Consider the following 10,901-nt stretch of genomic DNA (forward strand, 5'->3'; position numbering starts at 1 on the left):
AAATCAAAAGATCATCGTATGTAGCATTCGTAATTAGTTCATTTGATTATAAAATGCGTCTTCTGTACATAGCACTTTTAAAAGGGAAAACGGAAGTATGAAAAAGTAAATAAAAACGGTTAGAAAAAAAAAAATGCACAAAAAGAAATAAACAAGAGAAGAAGTCAGTGGATGATGTGGATAAGTAGCCTAAAGTGTTGTAAAAATTATTTTGGCAGCAGACAGGCCGAAAAAATTTTTGATGCAGCGCAATTACGTACGATCAAAAGAGGATGCTCTGAAAAGTTTCGAAGATTATCAATTATATTCAGCTATTCTTCTTTTGATATAATAAGTTAGAAAATACCTTAATACAATCTATTGGAAAGCACAGATACTTGACTGTGATTGTTCGATGATGAATTTGTGACTCGCTGATGTACATCGTAGGTGCCAGATTTATTTTGTGACGGGATTGTATGCAAGTCACTCAACTCAACGTTAAAGTAAAGTGCAACACGTTGTATCCTCTGCGAGTCATAATCAATAGAAAATTAGCGTAATAAATAACGAAAATTAAAATATTGACAAACCTGGCTAGTGATAAATTGTCGACGTAAATCTTTTCGGACTTTTTTGTTGATTACGCAAAACGTGATAAAAATGAACAATCCTTGCAGAGAGTTCAAGATGGTAAAAATGTAGGCAAATATCAAACTGCCTTGGCCGAAGAATAGGAAGCCGAACACCCAAGTAATACCCAGAATAAAAGTCAAAGATATGGTGCCATAAATCCATCGGAAGTTGTTTTTCTTCTCTTTCTTTTCTGCAGCGTTTCGTCTTGATTTGAAACTAACAGAAATGGCCACTGTCAGGAATACCAGGTTTATCTATATTTAAGGTAAATTGAAAAATTATCCAGAAGAAACAATAAGTTAGTTTAAACAGAAACTTACGAAAATGATGGCTGCCACCGGGCCAGCGAAGGCCCATATTGCACCGTTTTCGTAACTCAACCAGCAACTAATGACAAAAAAAAAACACAATATTCTTTATCTTTAAAAATCAAATAATTTCTTATTTGTCTTACTAAGGGGATGTCGAGTAAGCATTCGTGTTGGTTGCACCCAGTGTAATGGCCACTACCAAAGTTGGCAGTCCATACCCGATGACGTAGTACTGCCACTGTTTCAATCCACTTCCATCGAATACCTAGAACAAGTGATTTTTTCGGTAATTTCTCACAGAATATTTCTTACAACGTCAAAAGTACTTACTTTGGTGATGAGAAAGTACAGGTAAAGACCTTCCACAAACATCCAGCTGAAAGCGCACAGGAAAAAGAAGTGTATAAAAACGGCAATGGATAAGCAAAGGTCCGAGTTGGTAGTAGCGTCCATTCCGACCAACAAGAGGATCTCGGCAATGAGAAGGTTTGCACAGAGGTTTCGATGAATCACGAAGCGGAAATCGCGCCGTAAAGTTCGAACCCAGTAAAAGATGACGATGGCCAACGTTAAGCAAGCGATAGAAATGCTTTCGCCGATTACGGTGATATAATCTAGTGGGGAAGTCGTCTGGAAACAATCATGATATTTAAAGTCTGCCAGCTGAGTTATTAGGTTGGATCATTTACCTTTTCTTTAAAGACGCCATTGATATCCATTAAAACTGCGAAGTTCGTTAAGTGATTGCAGCGGCATCGAGTGCTCGACTTATCTACAAAATAAAATAAAACCAACATAGCTGCACTTTCTCTGAAAATGACTGGATTTGGCTACCCACCGTTAGTTTCCACTACTTCACACCCATCGGATGACCACTCTTGAGTCAAAGTATCCCAAAATACGCAAGTTGCAGTCGTCTTATTAACTTCATATCGATCAAGATTCAAAGTACTCAGAAGAATTTCGACCTTTCCGTCCACAAAATGGATAGATCCGTTTGGTTGACCAAGTGTAGCACCCAGCACTTTTGACACCACGACTTGTCCAATTGGTTCAAATGTGGTTTCGTTTTCCGCAGACAGTTGACTGCAAGTGCAAGTGACCAAAAATTAATAAGGAACCTGAATTGACCATGCAATTAAAATTTAATTCATATATACTCACACCAATGTGTCGCCATAGAGAAGGTTCTGAAATGCGTTGTACGTTGCAAAAGAAAGTCGGGTTTCTGTATCGTCGACCGCATAGGGAAATCCGGCTGGAAGGATCAGTTGATCTTTATCTCCTGTCACATAAGTATACGTTTGGTTTTTATAATCCGCGTTGATTTTCCTTTCCACCTGCACGGCTGTAATCAAAATAGGTTTAGAAGAGAGTTTAAACAAAAATCGTAGAATTATTCACAATTACCGATGTTAGGATAAACTTGTTTATAAAGTTGATCAAGAAGATTATCAGCCAGCAAAAATAAGGTGTCGTCGATGTTCTTTTGCACTTGATCGATAGCTTCACTACGAGAAATAGGGTCCAAGCCCCAAAACGCCAGGTCGTTGGTTAGCAGTTCATTATTCACATCTACTATTGAATTCGTGAAATTCTTGCTGCTGGCGTCTTTTGAATTGACGTCCGTACTCGCACTTAATAATTCCGTTTGCTTTTCTATAGCTAATCGGACCGTCATGTCAAGCTGAACAATGTTGGCGGTCGCCATCTCATTTTCCTTAAGGACAGTGGAGATACCATTCAATGACTCGCTTGGATTTCCACCATTCGTGATATTTTTGTTGGCTTGGTTGATTGAATCTTCGACGATTGGATTGGTGCAGTTACTAAATGCAAACGAGCCAAATAAGAAATTGTTAACTTTATTTTATTTTGTAAATGCTTTCGTGTTTAATACCTTTGATCAGGAGATGGAGTTGTCCATTTACCATCAATACCGCAAGTCCAGGTTGCAAAGCCACTTAATCCGTTCGGGCAACTAGCTGAGACCTTGGTATCGGCCTCTGCTTCCCAACAATAGCCTGTATACCCGGAGACGTCGCATTTGACAGGGCATGAAAGCTTTTCATAATTGAAATTCTCCGATGGCAATATGGGGGGCAGAACGCACAATCCACGGATTTTTTTCAATCGTGCACCAAATTTACACCTGGAATGTGGATTAGCCCCAACGTCGCGCTGGAGATTATAAACGTCGCATTGGAAGCCATCCGTGTACTGCAGGAAGTGCTGAGGAGTCCGCTGTTCACCAGTCCAAGTGAAAAATTTAAACCAGGTAGGAATAGCTGTCAAAGATGTCAAATTAGTCGGAATGGTATTGTCCAATCTACGCAAAATGGAGGCAAAGTCGGCGTAGTTGGTAAAATGAGCCAAATCGCCTCCAAGCTGAAGACAATGCGATCGGGCAGCTTTCCATTCGAGGTTCATCGGGGTCATCTATACTTTGCGGTTACCATTATCAATTTAGATGTTCTAGAATAAATGTAATCTATTTTTAAAAAAATTGGGTGTACCCTGTAACACGTTCCGCTATCCATGACCGATTGTGCAGGGCACTGGAAGGTTTTTTGTTGATCAGTGACTACACTTGATTCAAAGACGTAATTTCCAGGTAAAGTCTCAGGTTGTGCGAGTGACTGACCAACGTGTGACAGAATAAGCGATGAATCGAATTCGCATGCGTTGATTTTGAATTGACACCTAAAATTTGATAAAACATACCGTAAAATATCCATCGACCTTCTATACATTTTTCCTACCAAAATCGTACGAGGGCGAACACATTTGGGAGCATCTGGGCGGCACTATTGCATCCCAATTCATTTCCAATTCTCATCCTTCGTTCAGAAAAGAAAAATGGGGTCTAGAAATACTTTTATAACAATCAATTAATTAAAATAGCGTACTTTCCTGACGGACATTGTATGGCGGAATTATCTCCGATGGGGCACCTCCACATTTCGGCGTAAACGACACTCATGGAAGAATTTGTCGGCATATTATCGACTGAAATCTTCACAAAGCTGTCCGTAGGACGATGTGAAGTACACTTCAAAGCTATAAAGATAAGGAATCATATTAATACCACCCATTGGTATTCATTAATAGCGCAACTTGAACACGTGAAAGAATTCTAGACTTATCCCGAGGTCATTTTTCTTTTTATCTTGCGCAGCGGTTTGTATTGCGATTGCGAAAGGCAATTGTCACGCACTAATCGAGTGGCGTGAAATGTCAACTGTCTCTAATCAGTTATTTATTGGACATTTCGTTTAAAGAGAGGCATTTGATGGCAAGAAAAATAACCAATACGAGACAATGACCACAAGTGTGGAACGTATCAAAATGTCAACCAACCTGGATTTTTGCAGTTGGTTGTGGCCCCCACGGGACAACGACACTCGAATTGCTGGTTGGAAGCGGAGCTCGACTCCAGCCAATAAGATGAGTTGAGAGATTTAGTCACGACAAGACACTCGGCCTCTTCCCCGCAGTAAAATTTGGGACTATTACATGCGTTTGCATCTATCCATGTGCAGGAACCGTCATTGCTAGTTGTGCAATCAGCTGAGCTACCTCCTTTTGGGTTAGCACACACAGAGAAAAAGTATTGACAATGAAACAGAGTCAATGGAAGAGGAAGGACCAACTAACTACAATGAACGTGCCAGATTGAATAACAGCAAATGAATGAAATCAACTTACCCGCCAAGTAAAGGAAGACAAGAAGCTTGAGAAATGTATCCATTTTTTTCTCAAGTCGAGACACTATTATCACCCGCATTCGGCCATGCACTGTGTTACACTACCTTTTGATAACGCCCGTACCACCATGTAAGACTTGGTGACTATTTTAACTGTAATCAGCACGGACAACAAATACAAATTCTTATCAAATGTACGTCAAGGGAAAAAAGCAAAGTTTTATGGGCAGCTGCTTCGCTCCTATAAAACAAAAACGCGCGGTTATACTTTTGATACGCCAAGATTACGTCTACACGGCGGGATTTTCGTATCGAGTTGCAGACCACTCGAAGAAATATTTGTTCAATATTACTTTTGCCGTACCGTACAACCTGACATCATATTAAATGTTAGACAGTATTTTTTAATTAAATAAGATGCCGCGCACTACAGAGTGTGGTATCGTATGAAATTGCTCCCGGATTTCTCCGAAAAACTGGGCCAGTTCTTGCAACCTATTTTCCCATAATCTATTTCCTTGCGCTCATGCTCGACCCGGTTTCTTCTCGTCAAGGCTATGAAACTTTTTTTGGCATACAGTTTGCCAAAAGAAATTACAGATCGCAACTCACAAATGTTTATGGCACACATCATTCCCGATTTTCATCTTATTGACTCTCAAAAAAGAGTCCGCGAGTGCACGGATTCCGCACGTTTTCTTGCGCACATTTGACCAGATTCAAGTTGCGAACGAGTTATTTGCCAAAAGCCAGTCACACAGTCCAGTCTTTTGATCCTGCCACATCTCAAACATGGAAGGATACAGTTTTCTCACGTCTCACTCTGCAAATCGTGTCCTATTTCGGCTGCGAATTGGACGCTGCCGAATGGATGGGATGCGATACTACCGTACTACTAGTAATATACTTTGAGTCGAGCACAAAGTGGTTTCATCAATCATTTTTAAACTTACGTGTATATGTGTGTTGGCTACATTTTCCGAGGACGCATGAGACGGCTGCTGGCCCCATCCATTCTGTGGCAGTAAGTAAATTGTTTCCGTGATGCATCGGGCTGGAGCGGGATGTTCTGCTGCCGTGCAATATTTTTCAGCTTTCAATGCATCGTGTCTATTCTTTGCCAGTTGCTTTGCCGTCGCCACGCACGCACGACGAGAGATTAATGATGCGGACGCTGCGCGGATGTGACCCCCTCCGCAACGGATGTGGACAATCCGCACGGAAACATAATGATCCCTTTTCTCTAATAGCTGGCCTAATTAACTCGTATGCACAACTAATCATTTACGAATAAGGTAGTATATACAGTTAACATCCTAAGCGGAGCGGCCTCTCGGAATCGTTCGATAAATTCAGAGGAAAACCAGAAAAAAGGAAAAGTCGCAAATAATAGGGACAAACAAATGGAGGCCACAAAACGAGAGAACAACATAATCTGATCCGCTTTTTGCTCTTCCCTGACTCAGTTATGAGAATTAAAGGTTAGAATTGTGCACATGCGGGTAATCTGACTCCTCCACCGTGCATGGCCTCTTTGCGTTGACTCTCATTCCTGCTCAGTGATTCAGGAGGGAGGAAGTGAACTTGGATTGCTTTGTCGAATCGCTGAGACTGCTCGACTCGACCTGATTTCTTTAGTGGATCGTATTCCAGCTCTTTGTCGTCGTTGTGGCGCACTTTGGCGGGGCTCTTGTTCATCGGAATGGAACCTTTACAAATAGCGAAATTGCCTTACATTTGTTCCCGGCTCGTAAAAAGATACGAGTGGCCCTATTTCACCAAGCAGAGCCATTAAATCTGACGGCGTTATTGTACGGGCGGACGGGATGACAAAAACGTGAAGAAAGAGAAACCGTGTTTGACTGCAGGGGCGGCAGCCTGCGCTGCATCAGCATAGTTGTAATACTAGCGTGATGTCACCCAGACTGCATGTCTCTCTCTCACTGCAGCCAATAATTTGAGCCAATGAGAATTCCCCCGCTCTGTTCTCTCATTGTAGAGGTGATGAGGCTAGACGAAGAGAGAGAGAGAGGGGTGCTGTTAAAATGGAATGTCGCCGAAGACAGCAAAAAACACGCCAGCAAAAGAGGCAGCTGCTGTCCGGGGGCGCGAATTATGAATCGCAAACGCGTGAAATGGCAACTGCAGCACACTCCAAAGTGGGTCAATGGGTCAGTCGTTGTACAGGCAAAAATGTTTCTTTCTTTTTTAAGATTAGTCTGGACAGAATTAGATTCACCCAAACCGTATGAATTGTCAACTGCAGAGTGTCACATTCGACCAACTTCCTTGCCAATTTGAAATTGTCACGGGCCGTTAGAAGAAGCAAAGGTCCAGATGGGGCGAGAGGCACACCAAAGGTGGAATGAGTCGTCGCCAATGCGGATCTTTGTTCACGGCAGCGTGACCTTCTCTACCGTTTGATCCATCCATCGAAATAGCCATTCCCATACAACTGTTGCTACGCGTTCGGTCTACGTGTAATATATACAGGGGTAGTCAGCAGGATGAGCAGAAGAGCGCTGGATACATATGTACGTACTACGTGGGATGGGTCCCGTGGCACAGACACGTTCAAGTCGTGTATAGTACACGGCATGGCGACGCATTTTCGCAACACTGCCGCACTTATTTTTAGATTCAATTTCCTGCCAAAAAGGGAAGGCGAGCGTCACCGAGAATATGATATCATTCCGTGGGAACATGCTCGTCTGTTATCCACGTTCCGTTACACATGCAGAATGCTCTGGCGTTCTGCACTGATGCCCTGCCATAATTTCTATTAGCGCACCGAAATGGCTTCCGCCTTTGAAGATTGGCTAGAAATTGATTGCATTTTAATTTCCTATCCCTTTAGGGTGGCGAAGTTCGACTCGGGAATGTGTCAAAAGGTTCAACGGCCAATAATAGCCATTTCCCACAAGAGGATATACAGACGGACGTCGATGCGCCCGAATCCATTAATTCGATTAAATCCTCTCCTCGTTCTTCGAACGGAAGTCTGGTATTAAAAACAAAAATGGACGTCATTCCTTGGCCGGACCAAACAATAAACAACGATAAATAAAAGGGATTTAAAAAGGATTGATAGAAATTTCTTTAACAAACATTTCGGGGAAATCCTCACAAATTGTGTGGATGCTCAAAGATATAAAATAATGCTGTACAGCATTGCATCGATTCTCCAAAACAGAGAAACACAATAGATAGAGTATATCTCCTTTTTGTGTAGGATGCGACCCTTGTTATTTTTAACCTGAAAGAGATTGAAAGGCCTTTGAGCTCTTTGATCTCTTCTGACGGACCTTTGTTTCCGTTATCTTATTGTTGTCGGTCGCTGATGGAAGACCACGTACGTCGGTATCAACCGACACGTGGACATTTGCTGGTGCTCTGTGCGACTGACCTTCAACGACAGACACAGTTGTTTTTCCACGTGAGTTCCGAGATTCATCGGTAAACACACTAGACAAAAAAAATAAAATAAGTAGTGCCAAAACCAATTGAAAATCCTCTTAGTCTCAATAAAAGCTAAACAAATAATCTTCAATTCACAAGGAAAGCACTGACTAATGGAGGACGGAAATCTCTTTGTAATCTCAAAAGCACTCACGAAATCTGGAATCTACGCACAATTGAGATGCATCTAGCCACGATGCGCATCTATACCCGTGATCAATCGACATCAATATTCACACAGTCACGTGTCAACGTGACTGCACTCTCACGTGTACCTCACCGAGATGGAATTGCTCCATCGATCGGGTGAATATCAAACATGCACCGCCAGTAGAGACATGCATGATTGAATAGCTCATCCCCCTCGGCCGCACTTTCGACATTGTCAAAAGACGGACGGCGACGAAAAACATTGCAGAAATGGCTAATCAATTCGATTACAGAACCAACAAAAATCCATTTTCGCTAACTAGATTGGCAAGCTCGCAGCATGCCAACTTTTCTTCCTTTGGGCCAATAGCAAAACTTGGGAAAACAAGCGAAATATCAGGGAAGCGCAACGTATACTCGAGATCAAAAAGTTTTGCCACGATGTCGTAAGAAGGGGCTCCACCTTCTCCTACCGGCCTGGTTGTAAATACTGTATACGCACATGTGTTGTTACAGAGAAAGAAAAACAAATGATAAAATAGCTAGCATATATATAAGTGATCGATAGCAATCGCAGCTTGCGTTAGAGGTTTCCAAGGAAATCCACTAGGGCACATATAGTCACGCTAACAATTGGTTCACTGGAATGCGTCCATAATGCACGAAATGCGCACGGGCATGGAACCGACAATTTTCTTCGAGTACTTCCGCTCCGTTTTTTATTCTTTTAATTCGCAATGAGAGAGCCAAAGAGTTTTCTCTCTCACTCTCTTGACGCCCACCAAAGTTATTCGAGATAGATCGCTCGTGCATACGCCGCCCGACACTTTTGTTGATGCAGCATTGATATCGAAGTAGGTAGACAGCTAGATAGCAGCTGCAGTAAACTAGGAACTACTTGTGGAGGCAAAAACGTGCAGAGGAGAACTACGACGGGTACATAATGCAATCATAATAGCGAGCACTCAAAAAGCGGCGAGTGTTCATTTTTTTCCTCTTGCGGAGAAGATCAGAAACGTGATTACAGTTGTTGAACGTGATTGCAATCTCACGTGGAACTCTTGCCGGAGAAGTATCGCAGCGCTCTCTCCTATAGCCTGCGTGATTGAGTAATAGACTCTTCCTTTCATGTTTTTCAACATTTCTTTTTTTTTTGTTGGAAGGTGGTCGATAAATAATACTGGTAGATGTATACCAAGAAAAAAGAAAACCTCAAGTTGAAAATCAAATTTTCTCTCTATCTCTTTGATATAGTCTACTAGAGAGCAACAGGCGTAGGGAAAGATATAAAGAAAGAAAAAGGCAAACAAGTTAGATAGCCCATGATCATACTACTAGTATAGTTGATTTCTGATTAAATCAACATTGAGGAAAATATTGAGCACGCATACAAGATTTAGGCCGCTCTTTTAGCGGGATAATCGAATGGGGCCAAACGAGATTTCATTTGCAATCAGATACGACACGAGATTAATTAGTAGCTTGATACAACCCGTGCATCGGTCTGTAGATCAATGTCAGAGATATCGTGATTCCATCAGACCTAGCTGCCCTTTGGAGACGATGCATCAAGATTTAGTCTATACTAGCTGGATATTCGCCTGGCAGAATGTGCAATTAGATACCCAACATTGTTCGTTAGTAACCGAGGATTTCTTTGGTAATATCGACGACAGAAATCCAATCAGCAGTCAGCTGCAATAGCCAACGTTGCACGGCAAATCGGCCGAGCGTCACACGAGCGTGTCACGAGTACCACACAACCGAACCGGGGTACCCTTGACAACGACATTTTAGACTCAAAACAAACACACAAAAGTGCCACACGCAAATAAACTAGATTTCGGCTTGATCTGGATCTCGGCAGAGAGACACACTAGTGACGTCCGAAACAAGATTGATCTACCGCGGAGCAGCAGAGTGTTGTACAGTCGAATATTATTTGGACAATAGATCCCATCGCGACATCAATGGATTTACCTTGGCTTAGCGCTAAGTGACTTTGCTCGTCGACAGCAGACGCATCTGTCAATCTTCAAAGCCAATTATAACAAAAAACGGGTGGGACAGGCTACAGCAAGAAAACATGTCCCGATCACGTGAATGCCCTCACCTGTACACCGCGGTCGACGATCCCCGCATATTACGATCCCCCCCTGCCTCTGCAATCTCCTATTGACATATTAACGACTCCCAGGCGCGTCGTCTATGACGCTGTAAAGGGCGCAGAGTTATCATTCCATCCGAAAGCAGATGGCAACCCTTTAAAGTCGACATCTTACAGAATAAAAAACCTTTGCCAAAAAATCCAAATCTCTTTTTTGTTTCAACTCAGCTCTCAATTCGCTTATGGCATTTGTTGCACGTGGGACCAACTGACAGGCGATCCTAAACCATTCCCTACTAGCTAGGAGGAGCTGGCTGGGAAGGTAGCGCCCCGCTTCCCTCCTGTTGCTGCATTAGAAAAAGTTTATTTGGCGGCAGACGACATGTGTCGCATTGGAAGTTGGGTTGGCGAGTATATAGGAGCTTGTCGTCTAGATAGACTTAGCAGATATACTATAGTCGAGCGTGTTTTTCTTCGACTCTGGAGACTGGAAACAGAGGCCAGCAGACAGAATGGCGGGGGCACGGCCCGGCACAGTGGCAGCGCATCCGT

The 10,901-nt window shown here is 42.6% G+C and overlaps 1 protein-coding gene across 2 annotated transcripts; it reads right to left on the reverse strand.

The window, feature by feature from the left end:
• Nucleotides 1-21: 21 nt before the first annotated feature.
• Nucleotides 22-9,390, reverse strand: LOC124195863 (adhesion G protein-coupled receptor L3-like). Of its 2 annotated transcripts, XM_046590482.1 has the most exons (17): nucleotides 5,587-9,390; nucleotides 4,635-4,786; nucleotides 4,287-4,508; nucleotides 3,836-3,986; nucleotides 3,689-3,766; nucleotides 3,443-3,629; nucleotides 2,827-3,365; nucleotides 2,337-2,755; nucleotides 2,091-2,274; nucleotides 1,765-2,012; nucleotides 1,616-1,698; nucleotides 1,257-1,556; nucleotides 1,070-1,191; nucleotides 936-1,002; nucleotides 573-869; nucleotides 347-509; nucleotides 22-277 (listed from the first exon to the last, which is right to left on the reverse strand). In XM_046590482.1, exons 2-16 carry the CDS (start codon nucleotides 4,711-4,713, stop codon nucleotides 348-350), a joined length of 3,138 nt encoding a protein of 1,045 aa, XP_046446438.1. In that variant the 5' UTR covers nucleotides 4,714-4,786; nucleotides 5,587-9,390; the 3' UTR covers nucleotides 22-277; nucleotide 347. The 2 variants fall into 2 exon arrangements, with proteins under 2 accessions (XP_046446438.1, XP_046446437.1); XM_046590481.1 differs by having other exon boundaries at nucleotides 4,635-9,390.
• Nucleotides 9,391-10,901: the final 1,511 nt, after the last annotated feature.

This window comes from Daphnia pulex, chromosome 6, assembly GCF_021134715.1.
Source record: "Daphnia pulex isolate KAP4 chromosome 6, ASM2113471v1".
NCBI lineage: Eukaryota > Metazoa > Arthropoda > Branchiopoda > Diplostraca > Daphniidae > Daphnia > Daphnia pulex.

Excerpts from the sequence above, each read along its gene's own strand:
- LOC124195863 (XM_046590482.1), bottom strand. The coding sequence starts at position 4,713 with ATGCGGGTGATAATAGTGTCTCGACTTGAGAAAAAAATGGATACATTT. Across the intron at positions 4,509-4,634 it reads TGTCTTCCTTTACTTGGCGG|GAGGTAGCTCAGCTGATTGC; the intron begins GTAAGTTGATTT and ends CTAACCCAAAAG. Across the intron at positions 3,767-3,835 it reads ATACAATGTCCGTCAGGAAA|GATGAGAATTGGAAATGAAT; the intron begins GTACGCTATTTT and ends TTCTGAACGAAG.